This window comes from Triticum dicoccoides, chromosome 3A (assembly GCF_002162155.2).
Source record: "Triticum dicoccoides isolate Atlit2015 ecotype Zavitan chromosome 3A, WEW_v2.0, whole genome shotgun sequence".
Lineage (NCBI taxonomy): Eukaryota > Viridiplantae > Streptophyta > Magnoliopsida > Poales > Poaceae > Triticum > Triticum dicoccoides.
The window spans coordinates 661,813,320-661,836,380 of NC_041384.1; the positions used below are offsets into that span (position 1 = coordinate 661,813,320).

General features: G+C 45.2%; 1 protein-coding gene and 1 long non-coding RNA gene across 4 annotated transcripts in view; both read left to right on the top strand.

Moving 5' to 3' along the window:
* The window catches only part of LOC119270046 (dual specificity protein kinase splA-like), a 46,565-nt gene that overhangs the window by 2,716 nt on the left and 20,788 nt on the right, over positions 1-23,061 (top strand). Inside the window, exons 3-13 of one of the 3 annotated variants that reach the window (XM_037552003.1) lie at positions 93-702; positions 1,498-1,538; positions 1,629-1,697; positions 2,052-2,152; positions 2,529-2,607; positions 3,098-3,196; positions 3,257-3,325; positions 3,429-3,478; positions 3,566-3,647; positions 4,050-4,144; positions 4,222-4,796. In XM_037552003.1, coding sequence (XP_037407900.1) covers positions 93-702; positions 1,498-1,538; positions 1,629-1,697; positions 2,052-2,152; positions 2,529-2,607; positions 3,098-3,196; positions 3,257-3,325; positions 3,429-3,478; positions 3,566-3,647; positions 4,050-4,144; positions 4,222-4,360 — 1,434 coding nt within the window. In that variant the 3' untranslated portion in view covers positions 4,361-4,796. Of the gene's footprint in view, positions 1-92; positions 703-1,497; positions 1,539-1,628; positions 1,698-2,051; positions 2,153-2,528; positions 2,608-3,097; positions 3,197-3,256; positions 3,326-3,428; positions 3,479-3,560; positions 3,648-4,049; positions 4,145-4,221; positions 4,797-23,061 lie in introns of those variants that run through there. The other 2 variants (XR_005133895.1, XM_037552004.1) reach the window with 2 other exon arrangements.
* LOC119270047 lies at positions 4,869-7,062 on the top strand. The gene is made up of 2 exons (XR_005133896.1): positions 4,869-5,129; positions 6,566-7,062. It is a non-coding gene; the product is annotated as an uncharacterized LOC119270047 (long non-coding RNA).

Here is a 23,061-nt window from a genome sequence, read left to right on the forward strand (position 1 = left end):
GTTTAATTTCAATGGAAACTTACTCTTTCTGGTATTTATTCTTCATTGATTTCTTAGTGTATTCTTTTCTCGGTGTTGGAATAACAACACAGGTTACCAGTGTGACAAGTAGAGTCCGTTCTCGGATAAGGACATGTCAGAATGGCGATAAACAATATGGTAGTGACTGTGAGGGCCAGTATTCTGCACTTGATCTCCAAGCCGAGTTGGCAATAAGTGAAGAAAACACCCCTAGTGGGGATGTAATGCATCGTGTCTTTGTTGACAAGTCGTGCAAAAGTAGTGATGATTCAGGAGAGGGAAAAGTAGGGTTTCACAAGATATTTAATGCAAAGGCTGAGGCATTATTGGCGAAGAAGGGCATATGCCCTTGGAAAGGACATGAAATTGATGGGGGTTCCGGAAAGAATAACATGAACTCAATACAGTTGCATGATAAGCAAGAGAATGACCAGAATCATCAGAGAGTTGCAGTTCTAGAGCCTTTCATAATTCCAGACTGCCAAAACAGCGAATACACTTTGGCTAGCAAATATGAGGTCTCAGGTTCCTGGTGGGATTTCAACATAAACAGCATGAGTAGCATGAACAGCACTGGGAGTACTAACAGCAGCAGTATTGAGACAGTAGATTATGAAGCAGACTGCTCAGATTATGAGATTCTCTGGGAAGACCTAGTAATCGGAGAACAAGTAGGTCAAGGTAGTTACTTTTCCCTTTGCAATTACTCCATCTGTAGGCACTCAGATCTCTTGTTAACATGTACTCCCTCCGTTCGGAATTACTTGTCTTGGATATGGATGTATCTAGAACTAAAATACATCTAGATACATCCATTTCTGCGACAAGTAATTCCGAACGGAGGGAGTACCTCAAACAATTTAGTACTAGGCATAGGCATAGCTTGTAATCGTAAGAACTACTTGAGCTGTTTGTTCTTTGTCAGTAATTCACACTATGCATGCATCTTAATAGCTCATAGGCATAGTCCAGATCAGTTATTTGTCAGTAAAATTCCTCGCTCTTCATGCTTCTTAATAAAAGCTTGTGTATTCTCCTCTTATCGTTGGCATAATCCAGATCAGTTATGTTTCTTCTAATCTTCATTAATCATAATAGTTCAGTTAATTTCATGATTTTACATTAGTCCCTGGTGGCATGAATGTCTATTCTGAGATCCTAAGTTGCAAGTGATACGCCTCCACAACAGTGATGACATTTTTGTTCATATGGTTATGCATTTACTCCCTCCGTTCCAAATTACTCGTCATAAAAATGGATGTATCTAGAACTAAAATACATCTACATACATCCATACCTGCGACAAGTAATTCGGAACGGAGGGAGTACTTGTTTACTCCTGAAAGTCCATGTAGATAATCACACAGGATTAACAATGATATCCCTATTGTTAGACTGTTGTATGCAATCTGGTATTGTCCTTTTTCTTGTAACAAACAGGCTAGTTTGTGCTATTTTGACGTTCGATGCATACAGGTTGTTGCGGAACAGTGTATCATGCTCTGTGGCATGGCTCGGTAAGTTGGTATATCGTTTCTGTTGCATGGTAATGAATGGATTTTTACATCTTAACCATAAATTTTCAGTATCTATCCATGTTCCTGTAGGACGTGGCAGCTAAAGTATTCTCCAAGCAGGAATATTCAGAAGAAATGATAAATACCTTCAGACAAGAGGTGGGCATCTATATCTACATATAATTGCTCTAGAATTTGGGTATAATGGCAATGAAACTACATGATATCTACTGTGTTATTGAGACAGACACTCCACTACAGAAACTAAATGCAAGATTGCGACTAAACTCTGACACTCCATGATGTTCATAGAACCTACTGTTACTAGTTTCGCTATCCTTTGTTAATATAACCATGTGGATAAATATGAAGAAAACATATGGTGTTGACAAATCTTCACTTTTGTTGATTTTGTGTGTGGGTCAATTAGCATTACATCGACAATTTTAAATCCTGTGATCCCTTTTCCATATTTTGTGGCCATGACTATATTTATATCCTTCAAATGTGTAGGTATCATTGATGAAGAAACTACGACATCCCAATATAATACTTTTCATGGGTGCAGTTCTGTCGCAGCAACGACTTTGTATTGTTACTGAATTTCTCCCACGGTATGTTGTATATCTTCCTACACGTGTTTCTCATAGATACTAGTAAGAACATTTCTAAGGACTGATGGGTAGCTCAACGGCTGGCACGCATGGTTCTGTAAGCAACCACCCGTCTTTTATACTTCCCTCTTGTTCACAAAGTTGGGAGTGCTAATGCCCCCGGTTGTTTTCGGTTGATACTAAAAGCACTTCTGACATACCATGCATTGATTTTATTCTAGGTGGAGTTGTTTTTCTTTTCCATAGGTTTTGAACTATTCTTGCTATTGGAAATATAGTTTTGGCATTCTTTGGTAGCTGTGTAGAATTTATAATCTCACAAGAGCTCATTTTGTTTTACTTATTCTGTATAACACTTCCAAGCCCCATAATGCAGCGGGAGTTTGTTCCGGTTGCTCCGAACTAACATTGGCAAGATGGATCCAAGACGGAGAGTTAACATGGCTATAGACATTGTGAGTGTATTTTCTTTTAACAGCTGGTTAAGGAATCAGGAAATGTCCAGCCAAATATACTACATGGAACTTTTTGAGAAATGAACATGTTGTAACAGAAGAACTGGATAAACATTCTTCATTTGAAGATCTCAAGAGATGTTTTGAATAGATACAGAATTATTTTTTGCAATTGCCTAAAAGCGAAGTTAAACTGCATGTAGGCTAAGCCATATTTGTAGCTTAAGTATATGGAAGAATGATACGGAAAATAGGTGATATCATGTACCTGCCATCTAATATACTGTATCTTGTGCTATATCACACATTATGTTACTATTATAACTGAAGATTATATCAGCAAAATTCAATCATGATTCATGTGATCATGATATGCAATATTGTTACCATAACCCTCTTAACCCATTGAGATAGAAGTTACTTGATATTTCTTTGTCGAGTACAGATTCTTCCATGTGGATTCTTAGAACAAGAATTAATATTGTTGCAGGCAAGGGGCATGAACTATCTTCACAATTCCATTCCCACTGTTGTGCACCGTGATTTGAAATCGCCAAACCTGCTGGTTGATAAGAATTGGACTGTAAAGGTTAGCATGAAACTTTGGTCTGCATACTTTATGTTGTCTCATCTCACTTGTTTCTATTAGGTTGCAGACTTTGGTATTTCACGTCTGAAACTCGAAACATTTCTGACAACAAAAACTGGAAAAGGAACAGTAAGTATCAGTGAACTTAACTTTTGACATGGATTCTCCAGACTGACAAAATTGTCATAAACTTTAAACTAGTACTACCTGATAACTTCGTTTCCACGTCCAGCCGCAGTGGATGGCTCCAGAGGTGCTACGGAGTGAACCTTCAAATGAAAAGTAAGCTCAGCTTTGGAAATTCTTGAACAACCTATGTTTTTGTTATCTACGGATTATTAACCATTTCTTCCTTTTTATTAAGTTTAGGTCTGATGTATTCAGTTATGGAGTAGTCCTGTGGGAGCTTGTTACTCAGAAGATTCCCTGGGATACTCACAATACAATGCAGGTACATTTTTTCTATGCATATTGGTTAGCTGTTAATTTGATTTCTTTTATCAACATTTGGTGGCAAGTTGGCAACCAAATTGCACACCGTAATGTACACTGTAATCTACTTAGATACAGTGTCATAGTAACAAACTTTAATGTTTCTTTGCTTCGTATAATTCATCCAGTCTCCTTTCAGTGTGGTTCATGCTAGATACGTAGATGATTTTTCTGTTGATCCCTTTTTGTGGCGTCTTAGAGCCAAAAAGAATTCTTGAAAAATGCTAGCTTACTGGTGAATGGTGGATCTTTTCCAAGAAGCGAAATCACACAATCATTGCAGTTTAAGAGAACTTGGTTTCTTTTTAGCTTCGTTTTATTTTGACATAATAATACAAGCTTTGCGGCCCCTATGTTGCAGGTCATCGGAGCCGTAGGTTTCATGGATCACAGACTGGAAATTCCAAGGGATGTGGATCCTCAGTGGGCATCGATGATCCAGAGTTGTTGGGACAGGTACATACCAGACTTCATGCCAGTACTAAATAACCTATTCCCGATCCCATGAAATGATTATCCTTTTTTGTGAGCAGTGACCCACAACGCCGCCCTTCGTTCCAAGAACTCCTTGAGAGGCTCCGGGAGCTGCAAAAGCAGTACAACGTTCAGGCGCAGACACAGCGGAAAGAAGCTGGGAAAGTTGCTGGAAGTATGAGCGTCAAAGATAGCTAGCTTCATGTCTTTAAAGTGATGGATTATGCATATGCAGCCCTGGGGTTGATTTATCCGCTCGAGCTCAGAAGGGTCCCAGGATGTTTTCCATGTTGCTTCCAAGAGGAACGGCCAGAGAGTTGGTGCATGGCTTCTTAAATTGCAACCTTGAAGCTTTGGAACAGGGTTTGTCTTACGGAAGGAGGGTAGAGGACGCTGGCGACATGACATAGACTTCTCGTCGTTTCAGGGCTAGCCTGAATTTTCAGAACCTGGGATAGGTGTTCAGATACGATTGGCCCAACAGCTCAATCATTATACATGTGGAATGTGTGTTACCGTATTTTATTGATGCATGGTTTAAATTTTAAGCGAAATTTGTATTTTCCAAACGTTCTGATTTTGTTATTAGATCCGAATGAAGTGGGTCCCGTCCAATTTGGATGGTACGCACAGGGTTCCCCGTGCGATAAGTCAAACCACGATGGCCCCGCGCGTTCATAGCCGGTTACGTAATGTGTGTATGGCAAGTGGGCCCGTGCCGGTTTCTTCTCCAATCGTCGCGGCCTCTCGCACACGATCCCCTCTCCTCTTCTCCCCCAACTGCGCGCGTTGATTCTGCAATGGCTCCCACTTCGCCCCACTCCGCCACTCCTTCGTTTCTGGCTCCCCCATCTCTTCCCCCTTAGGTGAATCGAGGCGGAATCGCGGGCAACTCTGCTTCTTCCACGGCGAATCGAGGCAGGGGCCGCGGTTGCTTCTGTGGCAGTCGGCGACCCAATTCCTGCCGGTGAGATTCCTACCCCACTTGCTGTGTGCGGCGTGGGGTAAACGCGGGGTTCCGCAGAGGATTTTTGGAGAGCGCATACTATTTTTTTGGAAAGTGCAGCGAGCATTTTGTTCAAGGGTGTTAGGTTGCTTGAGATTGACGGGCAGAAAGAGTTTGATGTGTTGTGGGTTCGTTCTATTTTTGTCTGACACTGGGGTGGTGTTGTAGTTTAGGCGTAGATGGTGCGAACCCGCAATAGCTTAATCCAGATTAGTCGTCGGTGGGTGGTGGATAGGGTCTGATTTCCCCCGCGGTTTAAGCTCGATTTGGTCGGGTAGGGTGGGTGCTTGTTGGTTCCTGACTTGTTTTTTGGTTCAATCCAACGGTGTACTTAGAATTTTGTTGTGTGTGAGTGCATGGATTTCTCGTTTGGCACTTGGATTTCCACAATCTGAGGAAGTTTGTTTTGAGATTCTGGATTAGTTAGTTCCTACTGGGTGGTGAATTTTTGTATGTGGAACTGAACTCTATACCCAATCCCCTCCTTGACGTGTTTTGATTGCAGATGTGTCATGAGGTATTGGGCAAGGTTCTAGTCTAATACTTAATTATTGCAACAAAAATCTGTGCATAATGCTTATCTACCAGGGTCTGTTGCTTGAAATTACCACTGGATTTGTTAGTGGTTACCATGAAATTGTGTGCTAGATCTAGCATAATGCTTTATTTTTTTTACCATGTCCCTTTGCTTGTCATTACCACTGTATTTTTGTTAGTGGTTACCTTGAAATCCCACGCTAGTTCACTTGCTTCAGATATAACATAATGCTTGATATTTACCATGGCTTATTGCTTGAAATTACCACTGTATTGGTTAGTGGTTACCATCAAATTCCTCTCTTATTTTAAATTTTTCTTTTCAATTATGATTGGCTTATTGCTTGTTAATTTTTCTTGTTTAATGTTAGAAGTTTAATGGAAGCTCCATTTGAATTTAAAGAGACATTCATGATTTGTTTTGTACATGTATTTAGTTACTGTGACATTTTTCGCTATGACAATATGCATTTAGACTAAAAAAATGCATTTATTGTCGGTCCATGAATATCCATTTCTCTGTTTGTTGTTTGTGTGCCCATTATTGTTATCATGGTCTTCTTCTTTCCACGGGTATTATATTGGCATGCACTTTTGTTGCTTTTCTGTAACATGTGTATTATGTGGGAATTACCTTGTTGTCTGAATGTTAAGTACCAGTGGTATTAGTAACAAGATTCAATGTCAATTAAGAAAGTTATCCTGGCTGATAAGTTCAAATTACCAGTCACTTGCATACAAGTTACCACAATTATTTTTACCAGGTTATGGCTTGACGTGTCTTTTAATTCAGCTCCTTAAGCTGGTGCCATTTTGTTCATTGTTATTCCTTAAATATTTTGTTTCTTTTTACATGGCAGGGTGTGCTCTTTATTTGCTCTTAATGATGGGGAGTTCAGAAGTTACCTATGAAGATATTTTCCGGAGTGGACATCCCCGCCGCCAGCATCGTTGGAGTACGCCATGGACCAATAGGGCGTGTCACCAACGTTCAATACAAGACAAAATCGAACGGACGCATATCCTTCTATGAGTCCGGCTGGCAGGAGTTCTTGACGGGAAAGAGAGAATTAAGGCTAGACACCCTTGTGATAAGCACCATAAGGAAGAGCAGCCGCAACGACTTTCAGATGATGGTTGCCGTCGACCATGTTTAGAAATATGGTTTAAGTCATGAATATATCAACAGCTGAAGTGTTAGTTAATTAGTATGTTAATATGGATGTGATCGATACATTGATATTTGTTTCTTGAGTCGAACAAATTTGAAGTGTTACTTAATTATTTAGTCATTTGTTTCCAAAATGATTCAGTCTGGTTCAGTTACATTGAGAATCATATGACTATGGCTTTTAGAGTAATGTGTGTCAACCCGTAATGTCAACAATTGGTATATTGTAGCCTATCTCTCCAGTGGCGGGTGCTATGGGAGAACCGCTATTGCCGGTGGCGGGCGGACGCCCGCCACTGATGCGGTTATAGCAGTGGCGAGAGATCGGTGGCGGGCGGCCTTGGGAGCCTGGCCTGCCACCACTGGCCTTTTCCCACCCGCCACTGCTAGGCATTCCTGTAGTAGTGCCTCGGTCATTGCTGGCAACAACGACGTCTGCGGACACCGTTCTCCTTCTCGGAGGCGTTGCTTGTCGTCCTTCCTCCCTAGTCCATCTGACATCCTCACCCTTGCTACGTCCACCCGTCCTCGGCGTCTTCTTCGGTGGTGCTCAACTGTTATCTATATTGAGGTTCCTCTAGGGGCTTCATGTCGCTGGCAATGTACCTCGATATACCCTTGACGTCATGCTAGTTGACTGGCGGAGATATTCTTTAGCCAAGATACATTGGGTGTGTTTGTTGGTTGGCCGCAATGCTCTCTCAGGTTGATTGGTGTGGCTCCAACAAATGACGTGGTTGACCTTGTCAGGCTGACGACGACGACGTCTGCGGACGCCTGTCTCCTCCTTGGAGGCGTCGTTTATTGGTCCCTCAGCCATCAAACCGATGGTCTCTTATTTCTATTTGTAGAGGAATATGATGCAACTCTCAATGTATTGATGGGTGCATATGCACAAGTATATATAGTACATAGGGCAAGTGATATCCTCAACTATACAAAAGGAGGAGACTTGGAGTACAAGAATACATGTGCTAAATACATATCTCAACACCCCCCGCAGTCGAAGCGACACCGTTGCTGACACAGAGACTGGACCAGAACTCCTCGAAGGACGTCGTAGGCAAGCCTTTGGTCATGATATCGGCATATTGTTGGGAGGTGGGAACGTGTAGAACATGAACATGGCCAAGAGCCACCTGATCCCGAACAAAATGGATATCAAGTTCAATGTGCTTGGTGCGACGATGATGAACCGGGTTGGCGGAGAGGTAGACGGCGGAGACGTTGTCGTAGTAGACGACTTTCGCCTTATCAACATGACACAAGAGCTTGTGAAGAAGCTGACGAAGCCAGGAGCACTCAGCAACAACATTAGCCAAAGCGCGGTACTCAGCCTCGGCGCTAGACCGCGAGACAGTGGGCTGCCGCTTGGACGACCATGATGAAGGAAATATGCCCTAGAGGCAATAATAAAATTGTTATTTATATTTCCTTATATCATGATAAATGTTTATTATTCATGCTAGAATTGTATTAACCGGAAACTTAGTACATGTGTGAATATATAGACAAACAAAGTGCCACTAGTATGCCTCTACTTGACTAACTCGTTGAATCAATGATGGTTATGTTTCCTAACCATAGACATGAGTTGTCATTTGATTAACGGGATCACATCATTAGAGAATGATGTGATTGACTTGACACATTCCGTTAGCTTAGCACTTGATCGTTTAGTTTGTTGCTATTGCTTTCTTCATGACTTATACATGTTCCTATAACTATGAGATTATGTAACTCCCGTTTACCGGAGGAACACTTTGTGTGCTACCAAACGTCACAACGTAACTGGGTGATTATAAAGGCACTCTACAGGTGTTTTCGAAGGTACTTGTTGGGTTGGCGTATTTCGATATTAGGATTTGTCACTCCGATTGTCGGAGAGGTATCTCTGGGCCCACTCGGTAATACACATCACTATAAGCCTTGCAAGCATTGTAACTAATGAGTTAGTTGCGGGATGATGTATTACGGAACGAGTAAAGAGACTTGCCGGTAATGAGATTGAACTAGGTATTGAGATACCGACGATCGAATCTCGGGCAAGTAACATACCGATGACAATAGGAACAACGTATGTTGTTATGCGGTTTGACTGATAAAGATCTTCGTAGAATATGTGGGAGCCAATATGAGCATCCAGGTTCCGCTATTGGTTATTGACCGGAGATGAGTCTCGGTCATGTCTACATAGTTCTCGAACTCGTAGGGTCCGCATGCTTAACGTTCGGTGACGATCGGTATTATGAGTTTATGTGTTTTGATGTACCGAAGGTAGTACGGAGTCCCGGTGGGGACATGACGAGGAGTCTCGAAATGGTCGAGACGTAAAGATCGATATATTGGACGACTATATTCGGACATCGGAAAGTTTCCGAGTGATTCGGGTATTTATCGGAGTACCGGAGAGTTACGAGAATTCGCGGGGGAGTGTATGAGCCTTATTGGGCTTTAGGGGAAAGAGAGAGAGGCAAGCCGCGCGCTCCCCCAAGGCCTAGTCCGAATTGGACTAGGGGGAAGGGCTGCGCCCCCTCCTTCCTTCTCTTCTCTTTTCCCTTTCCTTCTCTCCTACTCCTACTACTTGGAAGGGCTCCTAGTTCTACTAGGAAAAGGGGAATCCTACTCCCGGTGGGAGTAGGACTCCCCTAAGGCGCGCCATAGAGAGGGCCGACCCCTCCCCTCCTCCACTCATTTATATACGTGGCCAGGGGCACCCCATAGACACACAAGTTGATCAGTTGATCTATTCCAGCCATGTGCGGTGCCCCCTCCATCATATTCCACCTCGGTCATATCATAGTGGTGCTTAGGCGAAACCCTGCGTCGGTAGCAACATCATCACCGTCATCATGCTGTCGTGCTGACGGAAGTCTCTCGTGAAGCTCTGCTGGATCGAAGTTCGTGGGACGTCATCGAGCTGGACGTGTGCTGAACTCGAAGGTGTCGTGTGTTCGGTACTTGGATCGGTTGGATCGTGAAGACGTACGACTACATCAACCGCGTTGTGCTAACGCTTCCGCTTTCAGTCTACGAGGGTACGTGGACACACTCTCCCCTCTCGTTGCTATGCATCACCATGATCTTGCGTGTGTGTAGGAAATTTTTGAAATTACTACGTTCCCCAACAGTGGCATCCGAGCCAGGTTTTATGCGTTGTATATGCACGAGTAGAACACAAGTGAGCTGTGGACGATACAAGTCATACTGCTTACCAGCATGTCATACTTTGGTTCGGCGGTATTATTGGATGAAGCGGCCCGGACCGACATTACGCGTACGCTTACGCGAGACTGTTTCTACCGACGTGCTTTGCACACAAGTGGCTGGCGGGTGTCAGTTTCTCCAACTTTAGTTGAACCGAGTGTGGCTACGCCCAGTCCTTGAGAAGGTTAAAACATCGCTAACTTGACGAACTATCGTTGTGGTTTTGATGCGTAGGTAAGAACGGTTCTTACTCAGCCCGTAGCAGCCACGTAAAACTTGCAACAACAAAGTAGATGACGTCTAACTTGTTTTTGCAGAGCATGTTGTGATGTGATATGGTTAAGACGTGATGAGATATAAATTGTTGTATGAGACGATCATGTTTTGTTGAAGTTATCGGCAGCTGGCAGAAACCTTATGGTTGTTTCTTTATCGCATAAGATGCAAGTGTCATATAATTGCTTTACTTTATCACTATGCGATAGCAATAGTTGCAAAAGCAATAGCTGGTGAGATAACCATGTGACGACACGTTGATAAAAGATTAAGATGATGGAGATCATGGTGTCATGCCGGTAACAATGGAGATCATGACAGTACTTTGGAGAGATCAAAGGCACAAGATGATGATGGCCATATCATGTCACATATTTTTGATTGCATGTGATGTTTATCTTTTATACATCTTATTTTGCTTAGTTCGGCAGTAGCTTTATATGATGATCTCTCACTAAATTTCAAGATAAAAGTGTACTCCCTGAGTATACACCGTTGCCAAAGTTCGTCGTGCCGAGACACCACGTGATGATCGGGTGTGATAAGCTCTACGTTCATCTACAATGGGAGCAAGCCAATTTTGCACACGCAGAATACTCAGGTTAAACTTGACGAGCCTAGCATATGCAGATATGGCCTCGGAACACTGGGGACCGAAAGGTCGAGCGTGAATCATATAGTAGATATGATCAACATAATGATGTTCACCATTGAAAACTACTCCATTTCACGTGATGATCGGTTATGGTTTAGTTGATTTGGATCACGTGATCACTTAGATGATTAGAGGGATGTATATCTAAGTGGAAGTTCTTAAGTAATTTGATTAATTGAACTTTAATTTATCATGAACTTAGTCCTGATAGTATTTTGCAAATAATGTTGTAGATCAATAGCTCGCGTTGTTGCTTACCCATGTTTTATATATGTTCCTAGAGAAAACTTAGTTCAAAGATGATAGTAGCAATGATGCGGACTGGGCCCGTGATCTGAGGTTTATCCTCATTGCTGCATAGAAGAATTATGTCCTTGAAGCACCGCTAGGTGACATACCTATTGCAGGAGCAGATGTAGACGTTATGAACGTTTGGCTAGCTCAATAGGATGAATACTTAATAGTTTAGTGCACCATGCTTAACGGCTTAGAATCGGGACTTCAAAGACGTTTTGAACGTCATAGACCATATGAGATGTTCCAGGAGTTGAAGTTAATATTTCAAGCAAATATCCGAGTTGAGAGATATGAAGTCTCCAACAAGTTCTATAGCTAAAAGATGGAGGAGAATAGCTCAAGCAGTGAGTAGGTGCTCAGATTGTCTGGGTACTATAATTGCTTGAATCAAGTGGGAGTTAATCTTCCAGATAAAGATAGTGATTGACATAATTCTCTAGTCACCATCACCAAGTTAGTAGAACTTCATGATGAACTAAAGTATGCAAGGGATGACGAAAATGATTCCAGAGCTTTTCATGATGATGAAATCGATGAAGGTAGAAATGGAGAAAGAGCATCAAGTGTTGATGATTAATAAGACCACTAGTTTGAAGAAAAGGGCAAAGGGAAAGAAAGGGAACTTCATGTAGAATGGCAAGCAAGTTGTCACTTCCATGAAGAAGCCCAAAGCTAGACTAAAGCCTGAAACTGAGTGCTTCTACTGCAAAAGAAATGGTCACTGGAAGCAGAAATGCCCTGAATATTTGGTGGATAAGAATGATGGCAAAGTTGTAACTCCCCGGACACACCCGCCGGTGGTCGTTACTCCTGGCGGGATCTAGACTGGCCCCACAGATCAATACTAGTCTTTTCTGCGCACTTTGTTCTCACTCGTGCGCACCCGGGAGCAACTTCCCGGTCGGTCACCCATCCTGAAATTACTCCAAGCTGAGCACGCTTAACTTTGGATTTTCTGTCCGAATGGGCTTCCGGAAAAGAAGGAATTCCTTATTGATATGAGTAGTCTATCATCCCTAATAAGCATGGCCATCACATACACCCTCACTCAGAGGAACCAACGTCCTCATCGGGCCACAAGAACGTTCCCTCTTGGCACATACGTCTCTAGACTGGCCCCACAGATCAATACTAGTCTTTTTTGCGCACTTTGTCCTCACTCATGCGCACCCGGGAGCAACTTCCCGGTCGGTCACCCATCCTGAAATTACTCCAAGCTGAGCACGCTTAACTTTGGAGTTATGTCCGAATGGGCTTCCGGAAAAGAAGGGATTCCTTATTGATATGAGTAGTCTATCATCCCTAATAAGCCGGGCCATCACAAAAGTGAACAAGGGTATATTTGATATACATGTTATTGATGTGTACCTTACTAGTGTTTATAGTAGCCCCTGGGTATTTGATACTTGTTCGGTTGCTAAAAATTAGTAACTCGAAACAGGAGATACAGAATAAACAGAGACTAGTTGAGGGTGAGGTGACGATGTGTGTTGGAAGTAGTTCCAAGGTTGATATGATCATCATCGCACATTCCCTATACTTTCGGAATTAGTGTTGAACCTAAATAAGTGTTATTGGTGTTTGCTTTGAGCATGAATATGATTTGATCATGTTTATTGCAATACAGTTATTCATTTAAGTTAGAGAATAATTGTTGTTCTGTTTACATGAATAAAACCTTCTTGGTCATACACCCAATGAAAATGGTTTGTTGGATCTCGATCGTAGTGATACACATATTCATAATATTGAAGCCAAAAGATGCAAAGTTAATAATGACAGTGCAACTTATTTGTGGCACTGCCGTTTAGGTCATATTGGTGTAAAGCGCATGAAGAAACTCCATGCTGATGGGCTTTTGGAATCACTTGATTATGAATCACTTGATGTTTGCGAACCATGCCTCTTGGGCAAGATGACTAAAACTCCGTTCTTCGGAACAATGGAGCGAGCAATAGACTTGTTGGAAATAACATACCGATGTATGCATTCCAATAAGTGTTGAGGCTCGCGGCGGGTATTGTTATTTTCTCACTTTCACAGATGATTTGAGCAGATATGGGTATATCTACTTAATGAAACATAAGTCTGAAACATTTGAAAAGTTCAAAGAATTTCAGAGTGAAGTGGAAAATCATCGTAACAAGAAAATAAAGTTTCTATGATCTGACCGTGGAGGAGAATATTTGAGTTATGAGTTTGGCCTTCAATTAAAACAATGTGGAATAGTTTCACAAACTCATGCCACCTGGAACACCACAGCATAATGGTGTGTCCGAACGTCATAACCGTACTTTATTGGATATAGTGCAATCTATGATGTCTCTTACCTATTTACCATTATCGTTTTGGGGTTATGCATTAGAGACAACTGCATTCACGTTAAATAGGGCACCATCTAAATCCGTTGAGACGACACCATATGAACTGTGGTTTGGCAAGAAACCAAAGTTGTTGTTTCTTAAAGTTTGGGGTTGTGATGCTTATATGAAAAAGTTTCATCTTGATAAGCTCAAACCCAAGTCGGAGAAGTGCGTCTTCATAGGATACCCAAAAGTAACTGTTGGGTACACCTTCTATCACAGATCTGAAGGCAAGATATTTGTTGCTGAGAATGGATCCTTTCTAGAGAAGGAGTTTATCTCGAAAGAAGTGAGTGGGAGGAAAGTAGAACTTGATGAGGTAATTGTACCTGCTCCCTTATTGGAAAATAGTTCATCACAGAAATCTGTTCCTGTGATTCCTACACCAATTAGTGAGGAAGCTAATGATGATGATCATGTAACTTCAGATCAAGTTACTACCGAACCTCGTAGGTAAACCAGAGTGAGATCCGCACCAGAGTAGTACGGTAATCCTGTTCTAGATGTCATGTTACTTGACCATGACGAACCTACGAACTATGAGGAAGCAATGATGAGCCCAGATTCCGCGAAATGGTTTGAGACCATGAAATCTGATATGGGATCCATGTATGAGAACAAAGTATGGACTTTGATTGACTTGCCCGATGATTGGTGAGTCATTAAGAATAAATGGATCTTCAAGAGGAAGACGGACGCTGATAGTAGTGTTACTATCTACAAATCTCGAATTATCGCAAAAATGTTTTCGACAAGTTCAAGGTGTTGACTACGATGAGATTTTCTCACTCGTATCGATGCTTAAAAGTCGGTCTGAATCATGTTAGTAGTTGCCACATTTTATGAAATCTGGCAAATGGATGTCAAAACTATATTCCTTCATGGATTTCTTAAAAGAAGAGTTGTATGTGATGCAGCCAGAAGGTTTTGTCTATCCTAAAGGTGCTAACAAAGTGAGCAAGCTCCAGCGATCCATCTATGGACTAGTGCAAGCATCTCGGAGTTGGAATATACACTTTGATAAGTTGATCAAAGGATATGGTTTTATACAGACTTATGGTGCAGCCTGTATTTACAAGAAAGTGAGTGGGAGCACTACAACATTTCTGATAAGTATATGTGAATGACATATTGTTGATCGGAAATAATGTAGAATTTTCTGGAAAGCATAAAGGAGTGTTTGAAAAGAGTTTTTCAAAAAAAGACCTCAATGAAGTTGCTTACACATTGAGCATCAAGATCTATAGAGATAGATCAAGACGCTTGATAAGTTTTTCCAATGAGTACATACCTTGACAAGATTTTGAAGTAGTTCAAAATGGAACAGCCAAAGAAGGAGTTCTTTCCTGTGTTGCAAGGTGTGAAGTTGAGTAAAGACTCCAAACCCGACCACATCAGAAAATAAAAAGAGAATGAAAAGTCATTCCCTATGCCTCAGTCATAGGTTCTATAAAGTATGCTATGTTGTTTGCGAGTCCTATTGTATACCTTAGCATGATTCTGGCAAGGGAGTACAATAGTGATCTAAGAGTAGATCACTGGACAGCGGTCAAAATTATCCTTAGAGGACTAAGGAAATATTTCTCGGTTATGGAGGTGATAAAAAGAGTTCGTCATAAAGAGTTAAGTCGATGCAAGCTTTTTACATCAATCTAGATGACTCTAAGTCTCAATCTAGATACATATTAAAAGTGGGAGCAATTAGCTAGAGTAGCACTATGCAAAGCATTGTAGATATAGAAAATTTGCAAAATACATACAACTCTGAATGTGGCAGACCCGTTGACTAAATTTCTCACAAGCAAAACATGATCACTCTTTGGGTGTTAATCACATAGCGATGTGAACTAGATTATTGACTCTAGTAAACCCTTCGGGTGTTAGTCATATGGAGATGTGAACTAATCACATAAAAATGTGAACTATTGATGTTAAATCACATGACAATGTGAACTAGATTATTGACTCTAGTGCAAGTGGGAGACTGAAGGAAATATGCCCTAGAGGCAATAATAAAGTTGTTATTTATATTTCCTTATATCATGATAAATGTTTATTATTCATGCTAGAATTGTATTAACCGGAAACTTAGTACATGTGTGAATACATAGACAAACAAAGTGTCACTAGTATGCCTCTACTTGACTAACTCGTTGAATCAATGATGGTTATGTTTCCTAACCATAGACATGAGTTGTCATTTGATTAATGGGATCACATCATTAGAGAATGATGTGATTGACTTGATCGTTTAGTTTGTTGCTATTGCTTTCTTCATGACTTATACATGTTCCTATGACTATGAGATTATGCAACTCCCGTTTATCGGAGGAACACTTTGTGTGCTACCAAACTTCACAACGTAACTGGGTGATTATAAAGGTACTCTACAGGTGTCTTCGAAGGTACTTGTTGGGTTGGCGTATTTCGAGATTAGGATTTGTCACTCCGATTGTCGGAGAGGTATCTCTGGGCCCACTCGGTAATACACATCACTATAAGCCTTGCAAGCATTGTAACTAATGAGTTAGTTGCGGGATGATGTATTACGAAACGAGTAAAGAGACTTGCCGGTAACGATATTGAACTAGGTATTGAGATACCGACGATCGAATCTCGGGCAAGTAACATACCGATGACAAAGGGAACAACGTATGTTGTTATGCGGTTTGACCGATAAAGATCTTCGTAGAATATGTGGGAGCCAATATGAGCATCCAGGTTCCGCTATTGGTTATTGACCAGAGATGAGTCTCGGTCATGTCTACATAGTTCTCGAACCCGTAGTGTCCGCACGCTTAACGTTCGGTGACGATCGGTATTATGAGTTTATGTGTTTTGATGTACCGAAGGTAGTACGGAGTCTCGGCGGGGACATGACGAGGAGTCTCGAAATGGTCGAGACGTAAAGATCGATATATTGGACGACTATATTCGGACATCAGAAAGGTTCCGAGTGATTTGGGTATTTATCGGAGTACCGGAGAGCTACGGGAATTCGCCGGGAGTGTATGGGCCTTATTGGGCTTTAGGGGAAAGAGAGAGAGGCAGGTCGCGCGCCCCCCAAGGCCTAGTCCGAATTGGACTAGGGGGAAGGGCTGCGCCCCCTCCCTCCTTCTCTTCTCTTTTCCCTTTCCTTCTCTCCTACTCCTACTACTTGGAAGGGCTCCTAGTTCTACTAGGAAAGGGGGAATCCTACTCCCGGTGGGAGTAGGACTCCCCTAGGGTGCGCCATAGAGAGGGCCGGCCCCTCCCCTCCTCCACTCCTTTATATACGTGGTCAGGGGGCACCCCATAGTCACACAAGTTGATCAGTTGATCTATTCCAGCCGTGTGCGGTGCCCCCCTCCACCATATTCTACCTCAGTCATATTGTAGCGGTGCTGAGGTGAACCCTGCGTCAGTAGCAACATCATCACCGTCATCACGCCGTCGTGTCGACGGAACTCTCTCGTGAAGCTCTGCTGGATCGGAGTTCGCGGGACGTCATCGAGCTGAGCATGTGCTGAACTCGGAGGTGCCGTGCGTTCGGTACTTGGATCGGTCGGATTATGAAGACGTACGACTACATCAACCGCATTGTGCTAACGCTTCCGCTTTTGGTTTATGAGGGTACGTGGACACACTCTCCCCTCTCGTTGCTATGCATCACCATGATCTTGCGTGTGCGTAGGAAATTTTTGAAATTACTACGTTCCCCAACACATGACACCAGGGACGGTCCAAGGAAGATGCAGTAACCCGAAGTAGAGCGACGGGTGTCCGGGCAGCCAGCCCAATCGGCGTCGGAGTAGGCGATCAGATTAGTGGCAGTGGAGGCGTGCAGAGTAAGGCCAAGATCCATAGCACCGCGGATGTAGCGGAGAATCCGCTTAATGACAGTCCAGTGAACGTCTCGAAGAGCATGCATATGGAGGCAGACCTGCTGAACCGCGCTCTGAATCTCCGGTCGTGTCAGAGTGAGGTACTGGAGAGCACCAACAATGGACCAGTAGAAGGCAGCATCCGAGGCGGGAGTACCATCAGTAGCGGAGAGCTTGGCCTTCGAGTCAACAAGAGTGGCAGCCGGTTTGCAGTTAAGCATCCCAGCACGGTCGAGGAGCTCATGAGCGTACTTCCGTTGATGAAGGAAGAAACCATCAGGACGGCGCACCACCTCAACACCGAGGAAGTAGTGCAACGGACCCAAGTCCTTGATGGCAAACTCAGCACGGAGGCGATCAGTAAGCCGGCGAAGGAGCTCAGAAGTGCATGCTGTTAGGATGATGTCGTCAACATAGAGAAGCAAATACGCCGTGTCGGTGCCCTGGTGATAAACAAACAGTGAAGCATTGGAGCATGTAGAGCGGAAGCCGAGTTGATGAAGAAACACTGCGATGCACTGGTACTAGGCACGAGGAGCCTCCTTGAGCCCATATAATGAGCATGAGAGCAGGCACACATGATCGGGACACGCTGGATCAACAAACCCCGTGGGCTGCTGACAGAAGACCTGCTCCTCAAGATGACCATGGAGGAAAGCATTGGAGACGTCCATCTGATGAACCGGCCAGGCACGAGAAACCGCCAACTGTAAAATAGTGTGGATCGTCCCGGGCTTAACAACCAGAGCGAAGGTGTCGGTGAAGTCCACACCGGCGCGTTGCCAGAAACCACGAACGACCCAACGCGCCTTATAGCGGTCAAGGGTGCCGCCGGGATGAAGCTTGTGTTTCAAGACCCACTTCCCAGTGATCACGTTGGCGTGCCGGGGACGGGGAACAAGCTGCCAAGTCCGGTTCCGCTGCAAAGCATCGAACTCCTCCTGCATCACGGCCATCCAGAGAGGATTGCGGAGAGCGGCCCGAACCGAGGACGGTAGCGGAGAAGGAGCGGACGTCGAGGCGGTGCAGACGTAGTCATCTGCTGGATAACGTGAGCTCGGGTGGAAGACACCGGTGCGCGAGCGCGTGACTGGCCCGGCCATCGGAGCAGCCGCGGGTGGCGGCGAGGCTGCAGGTGCACTGCCAGAAGTCGCCGTGGCATCCACAGCGTCCACGGGAGAGGCGGGCCGAGCTGGAGATGAGGTCGCGGCGTCGGGAGAACAAGGCGGCGTCGGGGCAGCGGTCGTGCCAACAGGCGACCAAGGCAGGGTCGGGGCGGGCGACCGAGGCGGGGTCGGGCTAGCGCCAGGAGAGGCTGACCCAGCATGCGGCCCAACATGCGGCCTAGCATGCATGGCGAGGGATCGAGACGACGTCGACGCGGCTCTAGGCGACGAGGGCGTCGAGCCGAAGGAGGGAGCCGCAGACGTCCCTGATCCGGAGGAGGGCGCCGCGGGTGGGGGTGCCGGAGCACCCAAGGCTGGCAGCGGGTGGCGGTGCGGAGGAGAACCCGCCGTAGGAGGGGAAGACGGCGCCACCTGTTCCTGTGCAAAGGGAAACACAAGCTCATCAAAGTACATGTGCCGAGAGGTGATGACACGGTGAGACACGGGGTCATAGCAGCGATAACCCTTAGTGTTGGTCGGGTAACCAAGGAAGACACATGGAACGGAACAAGGAGCGAGTTTATGAGATGTGGTGGCGGTGGTGTTGGGGTAACAACGGCAACCGAAAATACGGAGACCATCTTAGGAGGGAGGACTGCCATATAAGAGATGGTGAGGCGCATAGTTCCAGCGCGGACGACATGGTCGGAGGTTAAGAAGTAGGGTGGCGGTGGCGAGGGCGTCTGGCCAAACCGAGAGGGCATGTAGGCATGGAAAAGGAGGGTACGCACATACTCATTGAGGGTGCGAAGGATGCGCTCGGCACGGCCATTCTGCTGGGAGGTGTATGGACACATGAGACGAAACACGGTGCCGTGGGAGGAAAGAAGATGGCGAATGGTGAGGTGCTACCTCTTGAGCTTGTGTTGGTTTTCCCCGAAGAGGAAGAGATGATGCAGCAAAGTAGCGTAAGTATTTCCCTCAGTTTTTGAGAACCAAGGTATCAATCTAGTAGGAGGCCACGCTCAAGTCCCTCGTACCTGCACAAAGCGATAGCTACTCGCAACCAACACGATTAGGGGTTGTCAATCCCTTCACGGTCACTTACGAGAGTGAGATCTGATAGATATAATATTTTTGGTATTTTTGGTATAAAGATGCAAAGTAAAAAGTAAAGGCAAAGTAAAAAAGCAAAGCAAGATTAAAGTGATGGAGATTGATATGATGAGAATAGACCTGGGGGCCATAGGTTTCACTAGTGGCTTCTCTCAAGAGCATACGTATTCTACGGTGGGTGAACAAATTACTGTTGAGCAATTGACAGAATTGAGCATAGTTATGAGAATATCTAGGCATGATCATGTATATAGGCATCACGTCCGTGACAAGTAGATCGAAACGATTCTGCATCTACTACTATTACTCCACTCATCGACCGCTATTCAGCATGCATCTAAAGTATTAAGTTAAAAACAGAGTAACGCCTTAAGCAAGATGACATGATGTAGAGAGATAAATTCATGCAATATGAAATAAACCCCATCTTGTTATCCTCGATGGCAACGATACAATACGTGCCTTGCTGCCCCTTCTGTCACTGGGTAAGGACACCGCAAGATCGAACCCAAAGCTAAGCACTTCTCCCATGGCAAGAACTACCAATCTAGTTGGCCAAACCAAACGGATAATTTGAAGAGACTTGCAAAGATAATCAATCATACATAATAGAATTCAGAGAAGATTCAAATATTATTCATAGATAGACTTGATCATAAACCCACAATTCATCGGTCTCAACAAACACACCGCAAAAAGAAGATTACATCGAATAGATCTCCACAAGAGAGGGGGAGAAGTTTGTATTGAGATTCAAAGAGATAGAAGAAGCCATCTAGCTATTAACTATGGACTCGAAGGTCTGAGGTAAACTACTCACACTTCATCGGAGGGGCTATGATGATGTAGAAGCCCTCCGTGATGACGGCCCTCTCCGGCGGAGCTCCGGAACAGGCCCCAAGATGGGATCTCGTGGATACAGAAAGTTGTGGCGGTGGAATTAGGTTTTTGGCTACTTCTCTGTTTGTTTGGGGGTACGTATGTATATATAGGAGGAAGGAGTACGCCGGTGGAGCACCGAGAGGCCCACGAGGCAGGGGGCGCGCCCTAGGGGGGTGCCCCCACCCTCGTGACCGCCTCTCTGATGCCTTGGCGTAGGGTCCAAGTCTCCTGCATCACGTTCGGTGAGAAAATCACGTTTCCTAAGGTTTCATTCCGTTTGGACTCCGTTTGATATTCCGTTTCTTCGAAACACTGAAATAGGCAAAAAACAACAATTCTGGGCTGGGCCTCCGGTTAATAGGTTAGTCCCAAAAATAATATAAAAGTGGAAAATAAAGCCCAATATAGTCCAAAACAGTAGATAATATAGCATGGAGCAATCAAAAATTATAGATACGTTGGAGTGTCGGTCTGAAGTGCGAGTATGGGTCGCCCGAACTGTGTGGAGACATAAGCATAAAATGCAATGAGGGTGGCGGCAACATCGGATTTCCTACGAAGAGGAAATGTCCACACAAAGTGAGAGTAACCATCCAGTATAACAAGATAGTAAAGATAGCCAGAATTACTGGGTACTGGAGATGTCCATACATCGATGTGAATTAACTCAAACAGAAAGGAAGCAACTGTGGAAGAGGAACTAAAAGGAAGGCGAACATGTTTGCCTAACCGGCAGGCTTCACAGGAGTGAGCGGCCGTTTTATTACATGAAAAAGAAAATCTTCTCATTATTTGATGAAGTGAGGAAGTGCTAGGATGCTCGAGACGAGCATGCCAAAGATCGACGCCGGCGGAAAGAGCTCGAGGACCACTCGGAGATGACGGCGACTGAATTGAGTAGAGGTCGTCGGGACTGTCACAGCGGTGAAGAATCATCCTGGTGCGAGCGTCCTTAACAGAAAAGCCAACTTCGTCAAATTCCATAGTTACAGAATTATCACGAGAAAGATTACGAACGAAAACTAAGTTCTGAATGAGATGAGGAGAAACAATGACATTATTAAGAGAGAGAGGTCTAGAGTTAGAGGGAAAGGGTGCAGAACCGACATGAGAGATGGGAAGACCAACACCGTTGCCGATGATGATGCGGGAGGGAGTGGAAGTGGGATGGACGGAGGAGAGGTTACCCGGATGAGCGGACATATGAGCGGTGGCACCGGAGTCCATAATCCAATCACCACCACCACCAGAGTAGGGTGGCGGCTACTGCAGCGCTGCTAGGAGTGTTGGGCCGTAGTAGGGGGCGCCGTACGCACCGTAGGAGGGCGCGACAGGAGGGGCGGGAGCTCCGTCGTAGGCGCCGAGAGGCGCGGCCAGGAGCGACTGGTGCGTGCTCAGGCGGGGGCCTAGGATGCCCGGGGAGGGGGGCCGTGGCACCGGCATGCTGTATGCGTGCACGACCCCTATCCAGGGATTGTAGCCGCCAGCCTAGGGTGGCGGGGGATGCTGCTGGGGAGGTGGACCGCCGCCGCCACCTTTCCCTCCTCCTTGGCGTTGACCACCACGACCACGGCGACGGTTGCCGCCGTTCCCACCGTTGCACGGTGGTTGGAGCGGCTGAGGCATCGGCGTGGGCTGCGGGACAGCCGGAGGGCGAGGCACCGAGGGTGGTGTAGAGGCGTCGTGGGAGAGGCCGGCAATGAGAGCGGTGTGGACGGCACGGGTGCGGAGGTGCTTCATCCGCCGCTCCTCAAGACGAAGATAGGCCACCGCCCGCTCGTAAGTAGGGTTGGCCATGAGGGTGAGGTTGGAGGCGGCGTTGCCGAAGTCCTCGTTGAGGCCGGGGGTGAGCGTCGAGAGGAGAAGCTCGTCGCCCACCTTGAACCCGATGTCGTTGAGCTCGTCGGAGAGGGTCTTGAGCGGGAGACAGTAGGCGTCGATGGTGGAGTCATTTTGATGACACCCAAAAAATTCCTGCTGCAAGAAAACAATCCGTTGAAGCTTGTTGTCGGTGAAGAGGCCATTGATCTTGGTCCACACCATGTAGGCATCGTCCCCATCGCGAACGACGGTGTGGAAGATGTCCGGAGAGACGGTGAGGAAGAACCACCGGATGAGGGTGGCGTCGATGGCGAGCCAGTTGGCGTCGTTGTTGCCGGCGAAGAAGTTGGCGAGACCGTCCACATGATCACGAAGGTTATACTCACGGAAGAGGAGATTGAAGTAGGTTTTCCAGGCATAGTAGTTTGCGGAGGTGTGGGAGAGGATGATGGGGACGTGATCGGAGAGGTGGATGTTGCGGATGTCAGCAGCTTGGGGATCATCGGGTTCGGAGCCGTAGGAAGAGTCAAACAGGTTGCTAGGGGGCGCCGGAGGAAGAGGAGGTCCCGAGGGCCGACATGGCAGCAAGGGGAGATGGC